Source organism: Hemicordylus capensis, chromosome 8 (assembly GCF_027244095.1).
Source record: "Hemicordylus capensis ecotype Gifberg chromosome 8, rHemCap1.1.pri, whole genome shotgun sequence".
NCBI classification, from domain to species: domain Eukaryota; kingdom Metazoa; phylum Chordata; class Lepidosauria; order Squamata; family Cordylidae; genus Hemicordylus; species Hemicordylus capensis.
This window is the reverse complement of record NC_069664.1, coordinates 17,240,222-17,262,578: the sequence shown is the minus strand read 5'-3', so window position 1 is coordinate 17,262,578 and position 22,357 is coordinate 17,240,222. Positions and strand designations below refer to the sequence as shown.

Genomic DNA, 22,357 nt, shown 5'->3' with positions numbered 1-22,357 from the left:
CTATATTAATTTATCACACTTTATCTCAAAGTATTCAAATCTTAACTACTCAGGTAAGTAAAGTAAAAGTTGTGCTGTCGAGTTGGTGTCAACACCTGGTGACTACAGAGCCATGTGGTTTTCTTTGGTAGAATACAGGAGGGGTTTACCATTGCCTCCTCCCACACAATATGAGATGATGATGCTTTTCAGCATCTTCCTATATCACTGCTACCTGATATAGGTGTTTCTCTTAGTCTGGGAAACATACCAGCGGGGATTTGAACCGGCAGCCTCTTGCTCCCTAGGCAAGTTATTTCTCCGCTGCACCATTAGGTGGCTTACTCAGCTAAGTAGCTCAACTAAAATCACTGATTAAGTGGGAAGACTTAATAGACATTTAGTGTGGTTTAAATGTTATACTAAACTAATTCAAAGCTTTATTGTGGAAATAAATTATTTTTATTCGAATACTCAAATCAATATAACATACATATTCTCTCTCACATTTCCTAGGGATAATCACCTGAAAAACATTAATTACAATTTTGAGATTGCCAAGCTTGCCTAATATTGCATTGGTATCCAGTCATTGTTACTAATGCATTTTATGTAACAATGAATTATTAGAAATGGAAAATGTTCCACAGAAAACAAAGTATGGAAATTGTTTCCATTTTGGATTTCCCCCCACATAACATTTTCAAACCCCAAATCTCTGGTGGTAACATAACTCCTCTTTCTTGCAAGGGAAGGAACACAAGTCACAGAAGCTCCTGGCTAAATGACCACGGTTGGGGGCCAGACTGATTTCCCTTGTGCTTCAATAGCCACAGGCCAGCTGGTGAGTGTGATGCAGTTCTTCCCGGAAGCCAAGAGGAGACATCTCCCAGCATCACTGTTCCCTCTATCAGGGATTCCCCAATTTTGTTCACTACAACTCCCAGCATCCCCAGCTGCAGTGGCCTTTGGCTGGGGGTTATGGGAGTTGTAGTCAACCACATCTGGGAATCCCTGTTAGAGGGAACACTGCCCAGCACCTATTAAGTCTTAGGCCGAGGGGTAGCTTATTTCTGAAGTCAGAGGCCAACTCAATTTATTAAAGGCAGATTAGTTCCTTATACAATTGCTTCATTTCCACTTCTGTCCTTATACATTGCCAGCTGCATAACCTTTCCTGAGCTGTCTGCTATCTAACAACAAATCTTGGTCCATTCTTGGGAATATTAGGACCTACTAATGGATCTGTATACAAGTCATCTTAACCCATTAAACTGCATACACATCTGCAGTTATGGAATATAACACACTCACCGGTAGAATAAGAGATCCCATTCTGATTAGTTTTTCCAAGCATGCCATCTTTAAAAATTCTGAAACTGCTGATTTAGGCAGGAAATAAAGTCTGTGGCTGACATCCTAATGAAGCATGTTTGTGAACAGCAGCTTTGCACACGCAGCAGGGTCATGCCTGTAGCCCCACGTGCTCTCTTAAATGTGCACTTTTGTGCAATGGAGTGTGCGGGCTCTTCTCCCAGAGTGCTCTCAAAGGCCTTTGTCACAGCGGAAACATGTTGCTGATGGCAGTAACATGTTTCTGCTGTGGCGAAGGGCTTTGGGAGCGCAGGAGAGTGCTCCGGGAAACGCACCTGCTCACTCCATTGTGCAAAGATGCACGCGTCAGGCAAGACAGAGCTGCAGAGGCAGTCCCACGGCGTGCATGAAGTGGTTGTTGAACCCCAGAATCCCTTGCTAGACTTATGGCCGACAAAGCACATATTGTGTGTTCACACGCTCCGACACATGTGCCGGAAGAAATAGTTAGGTAAACGCAGCCTTACCTGATATGCCCGGATGAGAGACTGGACTGCAAGGTGATCTTCCACCAGCTTATCTACATTTGGCTGTGCTTGGACCAAAGACTGTGCATGTGTTAGTGCAGACAGGCTGGTACTTAATGGAGGGGGGCTTTGGTACGCAGTACCTGGAGCAGCTCCAGCATTGGCATTGCGGAAGAATATGTCCCATGACTAAAGGAAATAAAAATTAAAAGTCCATTGTACAGGGAATCAGCTTTTCAAACAGCTCAGTATCTTTTTAACCTTGTCCTGTTGTCTTATACATAATGCTAAGAGATCCTCAAAATGAGCCCTTTGGGGACAGGGATCCATCTTATTTATTTATTCTGTGTAAACTGCCCTGAGCCATTTTTGGAAGGGCGGTATAGAAATCGAATAAATGAAATGAAATGAAATGAATGAAAATGTAAAGTAAGCTGCAGCAGACAACTCCACTGCCAACAAATGTCATAAGCAGAGCAGTAACACTGAGGGAGCAGGTCTTGAACTCTTTTCTCTTGTGCTGTTTTCCCCAATCTAAATCTGTTTACTTAATTTACTGTTGGCCCTAATTGGGGTGGGTGGGAGCATAAACAGTATCTGTAGCCTCCAACCCCCCCCCCCCCCCGTGAGATAACAGAAGCTTGAATGAGGAATTCAGATCTGGAAAGTGATGCGGAGAAAGCGTTAAACAGACTCTGCTGCTCTAATCAAATTCAGAGTCTCCTACAGCAACTTTGAAGTAAAAAATAAAAAATGTCAGGCAATCTGATCCTGGATCACGTATCACACAGTACATTTTGATGTGGGCTAGGAGAAAAAATTTGAAAAGCCAGGCATCAAGTTTGTTCATCTTGATCAGGCTGCTTTGGTGTTTCAAGCACTGTTTCTAGTAGAACAAACAAACAAACAAACACACATGTAAAAAATGATGTCTTAATTCACTGTTACGTTCTTCCTGGAAACAGGCAAGAATCCCCAAACAAATACACCAGCTGCATGTATGCACACCCATAAGAAAAATCAGCAGATAGGAAACTCTGGCTTAATATTTTCCATTCAGTTATTTAGTATTTGACCTTGTCCCAATTGTTGCCACTTAAGAAACCATGGCAGCGTCCCAGACACAGCATAACTGACTCACTCCTTCCCTCCAAGTAATTTGCAGCCATTCAAATTAGCTATTAACTGCAATCAGCTATAACCTTGTAGTTAACCTTGTCATATCCAGCTACCGAGAGCAAGCGCCTACTGTAGTCTTAAGGTGAACCTATACTTTGGAGCGCACTTCCTAGGACAGTCTAAGTAAATTGAGAGGTTGGCCAGACTGTACTACCCATCCTAATTCGAGCAGCACTGGGAGACTTCTTAGATGACTAAGCAGAGGTCACTGTTCAACCATCTCTTCATTAGGACAAGGGTTGGTGCCTCCCATTTCAGTGACCTAAAAAGCCAAGAGACTACCTAATTTCTTCTCCAGCCACTTGCACCTGCTTGAGCAACCTGCACACTTATCCCAGAAGAAAAATTCCATAGAATCCACCCTAAGCTAGGAAAAGGGTAACAATGGCTTCCACACATGACCTTTCGGGAAGTCCCTTGTTCCAAAGGAATGAACAAAGGATCCTTTATGCCACTTTTACAGGGCATCTTAAAATGGTATCCTGTAGTATCTAAAAGACAGCTCATCAGGAAATCCCCAATTCAGATCTAGTTCCTGCAATGCATTTGCTACATAGCCGCTTTAGCCCTCCACATAGGAACAATACTGACCCAGCTTTCATATTGTTACAATTAAGTAATAATACACACAAAGTACTGTACCGCACACTCTCTAAAGCACTATAATTGTCAAGTAATTTCTGCTTATAATACAATTATAGTACAGCAGAATAACTGGGCACATTGATTGTTGCCCAACTCATTTGTGGAGACACAAGCCCTAGCAGAAAGCACATTCTTTCTTGTGATGCATACCTGGTGAGCTCATGTCCATTTATTACTGTAGTTGTACTAATCTCGGCTGTGTGCTACTGAAGCTATTTCTAGCATCTCCTATTGACGTAAACTGCAAACCACAAGACTACACAATAGGACGTTTAGGAGACCAAGGCATGCAGCAACACAGGGCTGGATCCAGGACCACAGCTCTACACACCCAATGAAGATTTGGACATGTGTTCCTTGGAACAGCACCAGCCCCTACTCTACCAGATAGCAAACATCTTTAGAAACCAAGAGGAATGCTGTAGAAGGCTTAGGAGGTCTTATGGCCTGGGGTGCAGGACAGGGCCTCGTCAGTTGTGGAGCCTAGCTTTGGAATTCCCTACCTCAGGAGGTCTGACTGGTGCCCTCTTTACTGGTGCTTTGGCATGATGCCCAAAATGTTTTTACTTTGCTGTTCCTTTGATTTAGTTTCTTTCTTTCTCCTCCTCCTGAAATATCAACACCTGACTTTTTTTTTTTTTTTTAGTTTCTCTCTTCAATTGTACTGTTTTACAGACTGTGTGGTTTTGACTGATGTTTTGAGTCACCCTGGAGGCCTTGTAAGGGACCAATATGTGGGATAGAAATCTCTTATACATGGAATGAAATGTGTAAAGCAGTTTTGGATATGACAAAAGAGGCATGCGGTTTAAAAGGCAAAAAGTAAAACATTTCATTGGGCATGGTAGCTCTTGGTATCCTGATCATATGCTTTTTATTTTTTTCCAAAGAATTCATATATTGATCATCTTGGCAAAAACACAAATGGGTTTGTTCCTCATTCATCAGAGCAGCCAAGGCTCAAAAGGCAGGCAACAGCCTTAAATAAGAGCTTTATTCTCTCTGCTTATACCTGGTAGGTTTTTTTAAAAAGTATTTAGCTTTTATTGATATATATTTTAAAAATTGTAATTAAAAGTTGTCATTTTAATTGTGGTTTTAGCCTGGCTTCTAATTTTTTAAAAAATTTATTAGTTTTTTAATATATATATATACATAGATACAATATTGTATAAATTGTATCCAATCTATATTGTATCTATTTCATTACAATATACAATCTATATTGTATCTATTTTATCTAGTCACCCCAAGCATTAGTACACGGAAGGGGTGGGGTATAAGTATTTTAAATAATAATATTATTATAATAATTGTGTATTTTGATACACTTTTCTGTTGCCAAGGAGAAACATCTAACAAACAGCATAGGTTTGGAACTGGTCTTTACTTAGAGGGCAATGACTATGTACATCCCCAAGAATCTTCCAAAAAGCCTCTCCATTATCCCCTTGACATTTCCCATACCAGTTTTAAAAAGGTAACTCTTATTAGACTTAATAAAGCACAGTGATATAAAGCTATAGCTGCAATTGCAACTGCATCCAGTACAACCTTTTCTAATTTGATAGAAGCCGCACTGCTGTAGCCTGAAGCAAGCAGAACACTTACCACCTGACCATGTCACAGCAGGCAATGTTCAGAGACACTAGAGTTTGTGTCTGCAGTGTCATAAAAGACACAGGTTGCTCTTGCTTGCATGTAGGTTTAAGCTCACCTGAAATCCAGGCAGAAGCCCCTGGACAGATAACAAACATTCCTCAGGGTACAGGAAGTCTGTGGTCTGTGGTCTGCTGCTTCAGCAAAATGAACTCTAATAATTTCAAGGCAACACACAAACTAGGGCAGGACATTGTAAAACTAGTCATAGAAAAATGAGGAACACCTGAGAAGTTGATGACAGCACCCTATGCCACGGCCAGATTTTCAAAGGTTTTGAGGAAAGGCTGACTGAATCACTTGTTAGAACATCTGAAGGATAAACAAACATCCATCCACATCTGTGGATTTCTTAACCACTGTAAAACTGGTCAGCATTGACCAATGTGAACTGAAAGCTTTGAAAGATGGTGTGTGTGTGTGTGTGTGTGTGTGTGTGTGTGTGTGTGTGTGTAGGGCTGTTAGATCTAGTACTGTACATGTAACACACTGTGACAAACAAACGCTAACCAGCAACGACCTAGTACTCCATTTACTACAAATGCAAATATAGTTAAATAAACACGTTAAATACAAATAAATAAATAAATAGAGCACAGACCTGTTAATGCACATTGTAAAAGCCCTAGTATCAGACTGGCTATCCAGCCTCTCCTGGAAGCTAAAACAGGGCTCCTTGAGGAATGTCTGGATCCAGCCCCAAAGCTCGTAACTGCGACTGACATAAAGGTAAAGTATGCCATCAAGTCGATTTCGACTCCTGGTGCCCACAGAGCCCTGGGGTTTTCTTTGGTAGAATACAGGAGAGGTTTACCATTGCCTTCTCCCCTTCCTATATCGCTGCTGCCTGATATATTACCAGCAGGGATTCGAACCAGCAACCTTCTGCTTGTTGGTCAAGCATTTTCCCACTGCACCACTTAAGGTGACACAACTGACATACTACCAGAAAACAGTGCCCTAAGGAGGCTACTGTGTTCAGAATTATAGCTACACTCTGTGTTGAGACAACTACCTAAATCAGTTTGCAACAAATTCTTCATAAGATCATGGCCAGAGTGACACGTTTTAGCAACTGGTGACAGCAACAGCCACAAGTCTCACTTTGCTCTCTTCAATAATACTTAATGAGGTGAAACACATGACATGACCAGCCTGTGAATTTCCCCAAATGGCAGCCAACTAGTGGTGCAGGGCCAGAAAAGCCCCCCAAAACACAATAATGCCACATGAAGAGAAAGGAGGTGCTGCTTTTGGCAATAGCCTTGCTACAACTGCAGGGTGCAGCTTCAGTCTAAATCCCTATTTTTAGCCTACTTTCCTTAAGGAAAGTGAGCTTATGAGATCACCCGGCAGTGTGTGTGTGTGTCCCTATCAATTTCACAATGCCTGGACCAATATGAACCGCATTTGCTACAGGTGTAGGGATACATAGGGATGGCTCAACAGCATAGTTTGTGATGTCATCCACCCCAATTCAAGATGGCGGATGTGTGAATGTTTAAGGCTGAAGTGGGCTAACTTGTGAGGATGGTAATTATCAATTAAGATTATAGTGAAAGGAAAGTAGGCAGATTAGTTCTTACCAGAACTTTTAAAAAATCGTGCATTTATTGTGAAACCTTCTCAATTCCTACCGGTTTTCCTCTGCAATTCCTGCTCCTTCCTCCATTGCTTGGGCTTACCATGGAAAACCAGTGGTGCAGTTAAAATGTTCATTCCTGTGAACGCTCTCTCTCACCCCCACTTTAGTCAGTGGCAGAAAACATGGGGTTAGGGATCTTGTGGTTGCCACCAAATGCCAAGTTCTGCTTTCAATGCTGTATATTTCAACAACAGTAAAGAAAGTCAAATAAGCACAAACCCAGTTACTGCCACTTCACACCTTAGGCATACAGGATGAACTCGGCAATTCTCTTCAGGGTCACTTTCAATGCACAGAAATATTTGTGCTTAGCAGAAGAGTCAAAGGTTAGCGACTAGATCTGTGCCAAGGTTTGGCTTTGAAGCTGAATCAGCTGTACATTGCTCGGTCTCATGGAAGGCGGCCATTCCCAGCACTTTCCTCTGCACAGAGTGGTCCTATGCACACACCAGGGAGGGCCATGAAGGTGATACAGAGGTGTGGCAAGTCCCAATGACATATTGGAAGGCACACAGTGAGTGCTGGGAAAGTTAGTATTTCCCAGTGCTTTCTGCACAGAGCTTTATGAAGCTGAACAGCAGCATATAAGTCAGTATCCTTCAAAACAAACAAATCTGGTTGTTTCCTTAAGTTCTTAGACCCTTTTTTGGCTAACTAATAAATTGAACTAGTATGACCTGGAATCCTGTTTTCCTAATTTGGCATAAACATTCCTCCAAGGACTAACATAGTGCAGTGGGGACTAGCATGGCTTGCAGAAGGGCAGGTGGACGTGGAGGGAATGATGTCTTTTCCAAACATTTACTAGCTTTTACAAAAACAAAACAAAAAACCAAGGTGCAGCTGAAAGCAGGACTCATTGGGAACTCTTAGCAATCTCTTTGGCGGAGGAGACTCTTCCATGCCCCCTTGCGACTTGCTATACAAAGGAGCTTTGCCACTGGCTACTAAGCACTTGCCAAGGGCAAAGCAGAGAGGGTAGATAGCTCCTTTTTAGCAAGAGTATCACCAATCAGTGGAAGGGGAAGTCTCCAGTGCATGTTTGCTTTCTTTTATGCTTGGACATGTGCCAATGAAGGTTTGCCAGTTATATGATGAAGCAAATACCAATCTGGCCACACCTAGAAACCATACAGAAAAAGGTCCAACCAGTTTTCCAGCAACTAAATCTCACCCCACCGAGGTATTAGATATACTTGATTCCTCACTCCAAACAATACTTAATACTCAACATTAAACAAGTGTGTCCCCTTGTCATTTCTGACTCCATCACCACTTGCACTATATCTGCAATCTTCACTATTTTTCAGATAGGAGCCACTTTGGCATAAGACCTTCAATGGGAGAACCATTTCCCATTGTGCAGACTTTCGGTTTTCCTGACACCAGGGAGCCTTTTATGAGAAAAAGAGCCCTGTTGAACCCCTAGTGACATCCATGAAGAAACACATGGAGCACTGAGAAGTGAAGTCCTTCCAATGCCTTCCTCTTAAGAGAGCTGTGGGGAAATTACTGGGAGGGACCACATTTCCTAGCACTCTGTGCTCACCTTCCAGGATGGCACTGGGGCTCAAGAGGGCTCTTTTCCCCTTAAAAGAGCCTCACGGTACTGGGCAAAGCACAGCACTGCATGGTGGGAACAATCACCTCTGGGCTGTGCCAGGAGAGCTGACTAAACAAACCAGAGAGCCACACTTACTTACTACTATTATTTATATTCCACTTTTCAATGAACAGTTCACAAAGTGGTTTATCTAGAAGAAGGGTTCTTATTCATGGGTTATGATTCATAGAATAATAAGAAGAAGAAGACAGGAACACACACTCGGGATTCATGGAGCCATTACTGGCTCTGGGGCCTTAAAACGAATAACACGGCACCAGACTGTCAACAAAGCTTCTTGTACTACTGCAGGCAAAAGACAAAGCTCTCTCTTTAGCAACATTCTCAGAGGAAACACTTTTTAACTTCATGAGCCAGTTTTTGGCCAATGCACTGAAAAGCTTAGCAAGCAAGCAGTGATTTTATCGTGTGAAATGCTTATAATTAACCAGATCAGTTTCTATATGGAAGTATACCCTAGCATTTGCCACACCATTTGATTGCAAAACAAGCCAATTGCGGCTCATTCAAGTCAGACTTCTGGGAAGAGGCTGCTGATAGTGTTTGTAAATTCAGTCTTCTCATGCATTCTAGGAGGGATTTGTGTACTAAACACATGTGTGCATGATACTTTGGACTATAAACAAGACTGGCCCATCACTGAAGTTCAAATTAATTGTGGCTCTTTTACAGCCACCTTTTCTCTTAAAGCAAAAGTTTCCTCTCAGACTTTTGAGACTGGTTTGCTTGAAGAGGAATCTGTGTGGATACAATCACACAGACAAAAGAATTTTTACAGCTGCTCATTAAAGAAGTCAATATTGACCTTAGAAATACTATGAGTTACCAAATTTTATTTCCTACACTTTCATGTCTTCACCTTGAAATTGCCCTGAGTTTGGCTGAGAGGCCAAGTAGATGTTACTTTAAGCACGTGACCGAAGCTAATCCAACCCGTGGGGGTGGAGGAGATCAGGCTTCTTGCGACTAAACCGAGAACAGCACATGATCTCCAATCACATGCTTAAAGTAATGTCTAGTTTGATCCTGAGATTTGATCCTGGATTTATTCACCCAGGCTTGTAATTAGATTTATAGAATCCATCATGGTTTTTAAATTGTGTTAATGTTTTAATTTTGTTTTAATCTGTGTTTTATTGTAAACTGCCCTGGGATGTGAGTTTTGGGCAGTATATAAATATGCTAAATAAATAAATGGAGGAGAGCCACCACTTGGAAAGGTGCCTCTTTGTCCAGTAAGTTCATGCCAAGGTGAAATTTGAACACAAATTTCTTACTAAGTTCTAAATAGATATATCCTTATTGATGGTTTAAATTGCTGCAACAAGTTTGAGAGACAGGCCTTTGGGAATGAGCATAAGAGGGCAGGAACCAAACGCACCCCATGATCTCAAGGTGAACACTTTCCCACCAAGAATCTAGCCAAACCAGAACTGAAGAACCTAGCTGAGTTACAAAGCTCATAAAAAGTCAGAGAGGCTAGCTCTGCCATGTGCAGAGTTAAAGATCAAGCAATTAAGAGGCGCATGATATTACATTTGCAGTGGGAAATCCTGCAATCATATACCATAATCCATATACAAATGCCAAACATCTGTGTGCCTGGGGAGGCCAAGTTTTCCCAGACATGGACACTTAAGTATATATGTACACACATTATTCCTTACACACTTTACATGCTTGCAAGAAGCATAAGTGTTATATTACCCTTTCCCACAGCAATTATAACTGCCATGAGACCACGTTTTCATTGGTATACAAATATGACTGACAGTAACAACAATGTATGGTACTGCCTCAAGCTCTTCTCTTTTCTAGGAATTCAGTACCAGAAGTCAAAGTATAACAAGGAGCAGCACAAAGAGAAATTTAGCTAGACTAGTGGGTCCCAACCAAGGATACATGAGCCGCTAGGGGTACTTTTAAGACTCATAAGGGGTACTCAGAGCCCTCCCGCCCCCCTCAACTCACTGACGAGTGCTTAGGACACAGCTCCATTGCCTCCTCACCAGAGAGCTATTACAGCCAGATTAAGTTACTAATGAGTAGTGCTTTCAAACCTAGTGAGACAAGTTTACTTGTCCTATTAATGTCCATGGGAGTACGGATGAGTAACTTGGTCTGGATGTAAGACAGTCACTGTCTTACATCCAGTCTGTCTCATTAACTGTCACATTTCAATTTGTGTGCAGGTGAGTGCATATGTATACACACACACAATCTCTATGGGGTACCTGAGCTGAAGGTTTCAGATAGAAGGGGTATGCTTGTTAAAAGAGGCTGAAACCCCCTGAAGCAGGCAATTATCAAGTGAAGAAAAAGCAAGTTACAGCTGCACTTGGGCTTCTTCTAAGCTCTCTGCTACTAAACCACTGCACTCCATTCACATCTGCCATATAAGTTGGTCAAGTATTTGTCCCCGAATTACCTCCAACTTGGCCCTATGCCAAAGCTTCAGTTTCTCCAATAATGCTGTGTCATTGCCTTGGTAACTCTGTCCTGCCCTAGCTAGTTCTGCAATAAGCCATCTTTATACAGCCAGTCTACTCTGACCTTCAAAACAGTCAGCTGGCTTTTATTCTGTCTTATCAGAACAGACTGCAGCTTTTCCCCCTGAGAAAAGTTTAAAGGTCCTGTGCAGCACTGCAACCGTCCAGAGCTGTGAACTCACAGTTTAGCTCAAAGTTCAGAACACACATCAGTCACAAATACAATCTGATTGATGATGATGATGATCATTATTACATTTATATCCCGCTCTTCCTCCAAGGAGCCCAGAGTGGTGTACTACATACTTGAGTTTCTCTTTCATAACAACCCTGTGAAGTAGGTTAGGCTGAGAGAGAAGTGACTGGCCCAGAGTCACCCAGCTAGTTTTATGGCTGAATGGGGATTTGAACTTGGGTCTCCCCGGTCCTAGTCCAGCACTCTAACCACTATACCACGCTGGCTCTCTAATTATGCTCCATCATGTGAGGTCCTGGGTCCCATGGCTGGGTTTAACCGACAGGCCTTGGAACTCCAGTACAGGGTATTTCCTCCCCACACAAGGAAGAAGCCAATTCTACAGAAGACGAGGCTGATGTTGTTTATTACATATAGCCCACCTCATGACTGAGTGTCCTAGGTCAGCCTTGCAGATAAATGTAAACGTATCCTATAGGATCCTATGGGGTTTTGGGGAAAGGTTCAAAATTTGTTTAAAATCACCTGCTTGCCCATTTCTTTTGTGGGTTGGGCGGTAGGTAGAATCCATCATGCCCTACCACACAACCCACTTTGGTGTCCCTAGGAGCTACCCATGGGGAACAATGGGGTATTTCAAGTTTCCCCAATATTCGCTCTGGCCAAAACACTCGAAACATTTCGAAGTTTGTTCCACTGAAACAACCGGTTCAATGGCTATTTCGACGAAACGTTTCAGCCATCTGCATTTTGTTTCGAGCTTGAAACAGAACGGAAAACCCGTTTTGTGCACATCCCTACTAGCCAGAGAAGGCACAGCTGCAGGGAGCTCGCTTCCGCTTTCCCTGCAAGAAAGAACTCCCATGTGCTCTAGCAGTTTTGCCTGAAACTGCAGACCTAAAGGGAAGCACCCTCTGGCCCCTGCCAGTAGCCCAAGGAATTGTGCAACAAAATGCACACATTTGCAATCTACTATAAGCTATCTCAAGGATATTTTGACTAAAAGGTGGGGTATACATCTTCAAAATAAAATAAGTATTTACAAGCCAGCTGACAAAAAACTTATACCATCTCACAATCAATTTTTTAAAATCTTATTACAATCTAAGCACACTGGCTACATCTGCTATTTTGAGAACAGAAAAAATATTCCAACACTGGTTTACATCTTAAACTAAAATGCCAAAGACACAGATATCTAGTTCAGCACGGAAGAGAACAGTTTTTCTGGATCAGGACCAAGGCCTATCTAGTCCAGCATCCTATTTCATATAGTGGCCCACCAGATGCCTCTGGGAAGCCCGCAGGCAAGAGGCGAGGGCATGCTCTCTCTTTTACTGTTCCTCCCCTGCAACTGGTATTTAGAGGCATCTTGCCTCTTAGACTAAAGGTGGCCTATGGCCCTCAGACTAGTAGCAATTGATAGACCTGTCCTCCACATTAAAAGTTATTGCTCCTCTGATCTCAGTTCCTAAAGCAGTTTCACTGGCAGTCTTCAAGTTTGCTCTTTAAAAAGACACAGCGGGCAACACCCGAATCAATGACTCATCTCATTGATTTCTATGGTGCTTAGTCATAACTAATCTGGATGTTATCTTATGACAACAGGCATCAAGATTAAGAATTACTGCTATTAAGGCCTAATCTCACACCTAATGGCATCCTTTCCTCTAGTCAAGCTAAATGAAATCATAAAAGAATGTGAAATTTCAGTTTTCTGAAACATCATGACTACAGGACAACTATACCAATAAGATCTTACTTAAATATTAGAGGAGTTTTTCTAAAGCCAACAGTACCTTTCAAGCATCATCATGAAAAGAGATAAATTACTGGATTAACTCAACATCTCTGTTAAGAGTCCTGAACCTTTTCTTCCATACAGCAGTTCTGAATCCTATTATTTGAAGACTATTCACTATCAGGAGCGCTACACTTTTACTACTCAAAATTGAGCAAATCACTTACTACTCCAAATGAAATTAGCAGTGTTAACACAGCAGCTTTCTGGGATAATGCATATCTGTAAGCAATCACACCCAACGGCCTTTGCTTCTTAGTTCAGAAGCAACCCAGGAAACTGTGTTACTGCATATCCTAAGTAGTATTTAGCGCTATCCATTATGGCTTATTGTTATCATCTCACTGGTAACAGAATAAGCCTTACAAAGAGGAATGTGTTTATTGCTCTGTGCAATACAGTTCACTGACCTGAAGTCAAACGCTCCATCAAACAGTACACGAATGAGTTATACTTAAATACACCAAGGCAAAAGGCTAGTATGTGCCAACGAGGAGAGAACCTTCTCTTCAAAACTGAAGATAAAACTCTTTAATAGTTCTGCATACTTGTAATCTCTCTACAATGCAGAGCCATAAAAGAGTATGTGCACAACACCAGTTCTATACCTAATCAGCCTTTAAATAAATCAATATCGCCCATTCTGTTCTCGACATGTGTAACTTCCTATCTACTACAAATTATTTGAAATCTCCCACATACAGTTAGGGAAACACTCATATATTATATAGTCTTATGACTTAAAACAGAATGGAGAGCAGACTATTCCAGATCAGTAACTTGCTTTTGTGAACTCACTGTAGCATAAAACTAACAGTCACATGTAGAAATAGTCCCACATTTGCTTTATCACTGCAGAAGGCACCATTAAAGTCACTCTTCAAGTTTAAGAGATGACTAGCAATACCGATCATTGCTAGTTGTTAAGGCAAGATCAAGTAAAATGACCAAGCTTAAAAATAAATACAGAATTTTAAATCCACGACTTAAAAATACTGTCCTTGTATGCAATTTGTACTTCTGTAACAGCAGATCTTAATGCTTCTCTCCTATCCAAGAGGAGACCCATCTCAATTATTTTGAAGGGAACAGCAACAGAAGATCAGCAATTCCTCAGCAGCAACGCAGGAAAGTAGCTCCTCCTCCTTTGTAACTGCACTGGAGACAGGAAGATCATTCCTCAGGGCAAGGCAGCCGTCAACTGGTGCAATTGATTCCAAGGTTGATCATCTTCCAACATTTTCTTTTGTCGGCAAATGCTTTCAGTTTCTGCACAACTGAAAGCCGAATGGACTCATAAGGTTTCCAGGGTCTTCTTCAAACTGGAGTCCCCACCCTGACAACTTGCACTTACCTGAAGTCACAGCACTCAGACATGTGCCACCAACACTTAACAGAAGAGGCTTTATTCTAGGGAGGCTGCTCCTTACCTTATGTACACTTTTGGGATTTTCCAACCAAGCATAGTACATTTCCTCCACATAGTTCGAACTAGTCCCACTCAAAAATGGCTCAGCAGCAACAGGTGCACTGTAGCACCTGATTTGTGGAAACGTCCTTGGTGCTGCTGGCTTATTCTGAGAAATTGTCTTAACAGTCTGTGAGGCAGTTAGTGGCCTCAATTTAGAAGCACAAGTCCTTAAGTGAAACATTTTTGTTCTGCAGCAGCAGACAAGTTCCTGTTGGGAAAGGGGAAAAAAGAACGATTTAGCTATTAAAGAAAAAAATGCACAGGTTGCAGAATCAAGTTTATCTGATTTGTACAATTTGTTTCCATATCAATATTGGATTTCCATAACTAGTTCAATGTTCTGATTTATCCAAGAAGGGGCACAGCTGAAGAAACAGGTGAAGTCTGAAAAAGACATTCCTGGCCATTGTTGCCGCCTTGGCATTTAGAAAGAGAGATGAATCCAGGCGTATCCCCAAGCTGCAAACCTCCTGCTTCATGTGGAATGTAACACAATCTAGAACAGGATTGTGTTCTAGAATCTGCACTAAGATTGTCTGGCCACCAGGATTTCCATCTCGTATGGATTAAGCTTCAGTTTACTTCCTCTCATCCATTCTAAAACTGCCTCCAGATGCTGGTTTAGAACCTTGCCTGCCCATGCTAGATGATGGATGTGAGAGAGAGAGTTGGGTGTCACTGGCATTTGGATGACACCCAAGCCCAAGTCCCAGGATGACCTTACCCAGCAGTTTCATGCAGATTTTAAAGAACATTAGGTTCAAGATAAACCTTAGACAGAACAGCTCCATATTGGTCTCAAAATAGATTAATACTAATAGTTTTCACAAAGCAGCCAACATACAACATTTTGTCACATAATGCAAAGCAACTGAAATAATTTCATCATGAAACAAACATTTATTACATAATCTCGCATTTGATGCAAATGTACATCAGAGTGTAACTGATGGAATTAAGTTCACAGGATTGAAAAAAACGGTAGTTGTGAAGTTGTCAGTTCTACTAATAAACAATCTGAAAAGCAATAAAACTAAGGAGTAATTTATAGAGCTCAAAATAAAACACCTACTTCCTATAAGATTACAGGCTACAAAGGTCTGGATTCTAACACTATAAATCATAGTTTCCATACTAATCTTGTGTGAAGTTGATGAATGGAAGACATTGCACAATACTCTATTACCAAAAGACTGGGGGGGGGGACAAGTTCAGTTATATAAATGCATCTTGGAGACATTACCCATTTTCCCTTTTCTGATTAGCACACACTTAAATTGCATTAAAACAGAATTTGTTTCTTTAAGTCCATTTTGGCCTTATAATTTACCCAAAGTAATTATACTCATGGCCCAATTCAGTCTAGCAACAGTAGATCTGTCTATTTCTTGCCTTGCTGTTCTTTTAAGTCACCTCACAGATCTATTGGTTATAGACTTCATTAAGGAAGACACCAAACAAGAACTGAGCTGATGGAGCATAATGGTTAGCAAAGGATAAATATTAGTTTAAACAATACCGTGGCAAAGAACATTTCTTTACTACAGGTGCTTAATGTGTATTCATTCATCTTTGTAAAGTTGCGTAAAGGCAGGATCCACGCTAGAGACAAATCTGTGTAACTTATGGGATTTATGTTTTATAAGAGAGTGGCCATTGCTTCTGACCCAGCATGTTTTGGTCCAATTCACAAACTTTTGTAGTCAGCACAAACTCAATTAGTCACAAAGAGCTTCTGGGATAATCGTCTTAAAGACTGCCACACACTGCAAGCAGACATCTTATCCTCCCTTTACATCAACCTTTTGTTTAATGTCCAGCCTGAAGAAGAGGTCTGTGAAACTTGAAAGCTGGCTCATGCGTTGTAATTTTTAGGTGATCCTAATGAATGTATTATGCTGCTTCTTAGATTTTTTTTAGTGGACCAACATGGCTGTCTTTGGTTTTTGTATTCAAGACTCCAGCCCTATGCCCTGCCATAAGTATTATAGAGTAGATTTGCTAGATCACATGGACGCCCACTGTAAAGGAAATTGACTTCATGGTAAATCTGTAATCTGTACCAGTGTGTTTGCTTCATGCTTCCATCTGAGGCTCATGTTGCTCCTAAATGAAGGTGTGTGAGAGCAGATCTGGAGAACAAAGGGCATCACCTTCTTGTATTTCTAGCAGATAACCTCCAGTGCAATTAAAAAGACAGTCTGCCATTTTACATAAGGGTATTCTTGACTTTTATGAAATATTTGACTGTGTTTAAACAGGTGGTCAGCTGATCAACACCCCAACTCTAAATAAAGTTGTCCTGAGCTAGCTTCATGAAAATTGGAAACAAGAAGTTACTAGAGGTCATCCTATTGTATCCAGAGGAAGTGTCAGATCAGTGGATACAAGGAAAGACCTCCAGTGGATATTGGGGAAACCAGGCTTCCTTTGGATACAGGGAATCTACAGATACTAGACTGTAAGAGGCATCTTTCACTTCAGATGGAGAAGCAAACCTCAAATGACACATTGAATACATTGGCTGGGAATGATGGGATCTGTAGTCCTATAGCACCTGGGACCCTAGTTTGAAAACCACTGCCCTAATGAGTGTGGCTGTTAATGATGAAATTTGTATTCCAACAACATCTGGGGACCCTAGTCTGAGAACTGCTGCCCAAGAGTGTGGCTGGGAATGATGGGATTTGTACTCCTACATGGAATACTAATTAGCACAAATTCTATAACTTGTCATGGAAGGAAATAGGAAACCGTTTTCTTGCTGGAAGGGCTAGGAATTGATTGCATTCATATTCTACAGTACATAGTCCACTGAGGCAGATCACTGACTGGAACGATTGTCCAATCATTCAGAGCTGATTTGAGTGTATTGGTTAGGGCAGAAGTGAGTGGGAACATGTGGCTGAGGGGCAAAAAATGGCAGCTCTGAATCAGGTATTACTTGTAATAATATCTCCCTTTCCCCCTAAAATGTATGCAGTATCTCCATGTATTATACATACCATAGTTTGAGGCTATTATTGGGCAAGGAAAAGCATATTATTGGAAAATTACAAATTGCTTCAACTGTTAATCTAGAGCAGGCATCCCCAAACTGCGGCCCTCCAGATGTTGCTGAACTACAACTCCCAGCATCCCTAGACACAATTTTTTGTGACTGGGTATGCTGGAAGTTGTAGTTCAGCAACATCTGGAGGGCCGCAGTTGGGGGATGCCTGATCTAGAGTAACATAATGGAGCTTTACAGGCCAGATTTATGTTTTGCAGGCTGACCTATTATACTTGAGTATGCCTCACATTCATGTATTCCTTGTTCCAGGCAAGCTTGCTTGGACAGGATGTACACATTAAAGCTATTCACTTTAAGCTGGTTTGTACATAATAAAAACTAATCATTAGATAAATAAGAATTGCAAGAGATGCTGATACAAATGCAAATTCAATCCTAGGCTTGTATCAGTAACATTTAGGATCTTGATGTGCCAGACAAGATTAGCAGGATGCATTCCTGAGAGGTCTAAACTGATTTGCATGCCATAACTGAAGTCACATAATAGGAAGAAAATATGGGTCGATGGTAGAGGCCTTAGTATGTTTATCAAATTATCCAAGCAGAGGAGTGTGTAAGTTTGAAAAAATTACTTCACCCCAAGGTTGAAAGTACAGCTTGCTCAACAAGGTTGCATGAGAAGGAAATCTCCAGTTCTGACTCTACAAGAGTGACATGGGGAATCTGCTGGCAGATCACATGGCTTGATAAGTCCCAGGGGTGGAAAAGGAAATGGTCAGTCTCCAGGCCTTCTGTCGAATGTCATAAAACTGGCAGAGAAGGGCATGAATAGCACAAGCAGTGACAACTTACAAGGCTCAGTGTTCAAGATCAGATCAAGTTTATATGTACTAAGGTGCTGTAAACATCTCTTCATCCACCCAGCCAGGATGTTCGGAGAGAGGACCAATATCACCCCACCTCGCTTCCCACACACATTTTATAGTGAAACAGCATCTCTGTGTTATATTACTGATTGTGACCACAGATTCAGGGAGTGGCAGATACTTAATAACTTCATAATTAGTTGCTCTGGAATTTAAAGATGAAAGGCCAACTTGAAGCAACATAAGGCCGGAAACCTTAGCTAATCTCAGCTAGTGGGGAGAGAACATTATGAGGTGACTTCTTTTTTGGTGAAACCTTTGGCATAACCACACTAAATTCTTATTACCTATTGAAACAATCCAAGTAAATTTAACTGAACCACCCATCTATTAAATTTCAAAGGGACCAGTCTTTTTTACATTTACTCTATGAAGCACGATGTACACTGATATTATTATAACACTAATAATAATCATGCCTACCAACTTCCCAGAACTTACCCTCATCTTTCTATACCTGGGGGTAAGTTTGTCTCTGGCCATAAAGCCTTCTTAGGCTCACTAATACTTGTGTGTGTGAACTCTTCTTCAGTAATTCAAGTCATCTTTGGTGCAAAATAATACATCTTAAAAAGGCGATTATTAAACACATAACTAACTCCCTTGTGTGGCCTTGCAGTGGTCTCCCACCCCGGCTGACCAGGTCCACATCTGCTAGGGCCCATAATATTTTTATTCACAATTGTGTTTAATAATCAGCGTTTGGTCATTGGCCGTAATAAAGATCATCCATCTTTGATGACCTATGTATTTCTGTTTTCTCCGAAGGAGGGGATGTGAGAGGGAGGGCAGGAGAAAGAACACCTGGCATTGTTAAAGCTTGTTTATTATTATTCTGTAATGCTTTGGGACCAAACGCAGTGAGCTGTTGCTTTGGAGCGCTCTCCAGCACCCCACCATGACAGGAACACTTTTTAAAAAGAAACGTTAAAGCGAATCAGGAGGTATTGGGCGACCAAAGGGAAGGCGCTTCCCGCAGAGAGAGACTCAAGAGAGGGAGCCCTGCCTGCACTTGAGGGGACCTGGAGCTGCGGGCCCGGAGCCCGGCTCTTTCTGCCCCTCTCAGTTGGGGGGTGCGGGAGGGGGGGCTCGGCTTCGCAGCAGCCGCCGCCGCCTCACAAGGCCGGGGGGAGCCGGGCTTCCCGGCGCCTGCACGTGGGTGAAGGGCCAACTTGCCGCTCTCCCCCGCCCCGTTCCCAAGGGCACCTCCTTCCCCGGCACTGGGGGCTGAAGGGCGGAGAGGGCAGCGTCCGTCGGCCCCCGCGGGGCCTGGCCCTGCCGCCTCACCCCGGCACCCCCCACCGGCCGCCTCGCCCGCCCCCCCCCCACCGCAGGCCATTACCTGGCAGCGCGTCGACGTGCTCCCCCCTCAGCGTTCTGATCCGGGCTTGACAGCGCCAACCTCCTCCGGCCCCGCCTCCTCCTCCTCCCCCGCGCGCCCCGCGTCCTCGCCTGACGCCATCGCGCAAGCCAGCCAACCCGCTTCCGACCCGTCACGTGAGACAAAGCGGAAGCGCTTTCTCCTTCCACCCCCTTTCAGGACGCAGCGGGTCACGCCTGTAGGCAAAGAGGTAGAAAAGAAGGCTGGAGGAGGAACGTCTGTCCCCACATTTGCGGCACTCCAGCGCAGTCCTATGTATATTCCTTCCTCGGAAGGGAGGAAGTCCCCTGTGTTCCTATGGGGCTTACTCCTCCTGAGTGCAGGGGTTCCTTCCCCAGATATTGTTGGACGACAACTCCCATCATCCCCAGCCACTCCCATCACCTTTAGCCATTGTGGCTAGGGATGATGGGAGTTGTAGTCCTACAAAGACATTAGTATGGGGATGGGGGAGGTATACAATTATGTTAAATAAATAAAATAAAAGTGCAGCAGCTGGGACCCAAGTTGGAGAACCGCTACCCACCCCGAGTGTGGGTAGTGTTGCACAGCCATAGGGACATAACGTTGGCTGAAACAGTGTTAACTGCACTGCCTCAGCCCTAGCAATATGGGGATTGATTGATTGATTGATTGATTAAGTGTCATCAAGTAGGTGTCGATGCTTAGCGACCACATAGATAGATTCTCTCCAGGATGATCTGTCTTCAGCTTGGCCTTGAAGGTCTCTCAGTGGTGCATTCAATGCTGTCGTGATTGAGACCATCCACCCTGCTGCTGGTCGTCCTTGCCTTCTCTTCCCTTCAACTTTCCCTAGCATTATGGACTTCACAAGGGAGCTGGATCTTCGCATAATGTGTCTAAAGTATGATGGTTTGAGCCTGGTCATTTGTGCCTCAAATGAAAATTCTGGATTAATTTGTTCTTTGATCCATTGGTTTGTTTTCCTGGCTGTCCATGGCATCCTCAAAAGTCTCCAGCACCAACGTTCAAAAGCGTCAATGCTTTTTCTGTCTTTCTTCTTCAAAGTCCAGCTTTCACATTCATAGAGTGTCATGGGGAAAACCATTGTTTGAGTTATTCTAATCTTTGTAGGTGTAGACACATCATGGCATCTAAATATCCTTTCCAAGGCCTTCATTGCAACCCTACCAAGTGCTAGTCTGCGGCGTATTTCTTGACTGCTGGATCCTTTACTCTTGATGGTTGATCCTAAAAGGCGGAAGCTATCCACGACTTCAGTGTCTTCATTGTCAATTCTGAAGCTGGTTGCTGTACCCATTTTCTTGGTAAAATACAGGAGTGGTTTACCAATGCCTTCTTCCACGTATTATGAAATGATGCCTTTGTCGTTGTCACTGAAGTGATTGTCCACCTCCAGCAGCTGCCTGTGTTGCTGCTGCCCAGTGTAGGTGCCTGCTTGCTTTAGCTAGGCAGCTGGGATGACCTTTGTGCTTTGGGTGACCCTACTGGGAGTATACCTACTGGCGTACTTCGCTCATCCCTCCCAGGAATACCCCCACACACACACAATGAGGCAGCATAGCAGGATGTGGGAGGAAATATGGGATAGTGAACTGTTAACTCTTGCATAGTTAATATGCAGATAGTTAGCTGCACTATAGGCCTTTTGTCAACCACTCTCAACTTCAGACCTGTTCCCATCCTGTACATCTGAGATCATAATGGACTACCCTGCAGGGTTGTTGTCAAGCACTCAGCCTCAGCAAGTGCAGTCTACTGCATGTGGATGACAACACAGGACTACACTGCAGGTTGTCATAAACCTCCCCTCCCCTCTCCATCTGCAATTCAGGCTCACAACAATAAAATAGACACAATATATACAATAAAAGTAATAAAATTAACCAAATTAAGTAAACAAGTTAAAAGTCAGGTTAAAAACCACAATCAGTATTAAGTTTCAAATTAAAAGTTACTTACAAGGCTAAAAATGGAGAATTATAAAAATTGAAAACTTAAGAACCTACCCGATATAACCAAAGATGAAGCATTAAAAAGCCTCTTTAAAAAGATGTGTTTTGAGGGTTTAAAAAAAACACAAAACACATGGCGAAACTCTTCAGGGAGGGCGTTCCAAAGCCGAGGGGCCACAACCAAAACGGCCCTGTCTCTAGCCCCCACCAACTGGATCTCTGTTAGTGGCGGGGCCATGAGCAGGGCCTGAGACGATGAGCGGAGGGCCCTGGCAGGTCCATATGGGCAAATGCGGTCCGATAGGCCCCAAGCTGTGTAGAGCTTTAAGGGTCAAGACCAAAACCTTGAATCTAGCCCGGAAGCGGACCAGTAACCAGTGAATACTGGACTACCTTGCAAGATTGTCATAAAGCACGGTTAGTGGTCCATTTTTTAAATTTCTCCATCAATGTATGAACTTTTTGAAAATTAAACACCCAGCACAAACATTTCCCTCACATAGGATACTTGTTTGTGAAAGATCACACCCTTCTATCTCTGCATTTATTTTTATTTTTATTATTTTGTTTC

The 22,357-nt window shown here is 42.6% G+C and overlaps 1 protein-coding gene across 4 annotated transcripts in view; it reads right to left on the bottom strand.

The window, feature by feature from the left end:
* Positions 1–19,958, bottom strand: part of OGDH (oxoglutarate dehydrogenase) — a 62,980-nt gene extending 43,022 nt beyond the window's left edge. For all 4 annotated transcript variants that reach the window (XM_053269404.1, XM_053269406.1, XM_053269403.1 and 1 more), the window contains exons 1-3: positions 19,811–19,958; positions 14,489–14,737; positions 1,821–2,009 (exon numbers count right to left, since the gene is read on the bottom strand). In XM_053269404.1, coding sequence (XP_053125379.1) covers positions 1,821–2,009; positions 14,489–14,710 — 411 coding nt within the window. In that variant the 5' untranslated portion in view covers positions 14,711–14,737; positions 19,811–19,958. The remainder of the gene's footprint in view (positions 1–1,820; positions 2,010–14,488; positions 14,738–19,810) is intronic.
* Between the last annotated feature and the right edge of the window lie 2,399 nt (positions 19,959–22,357).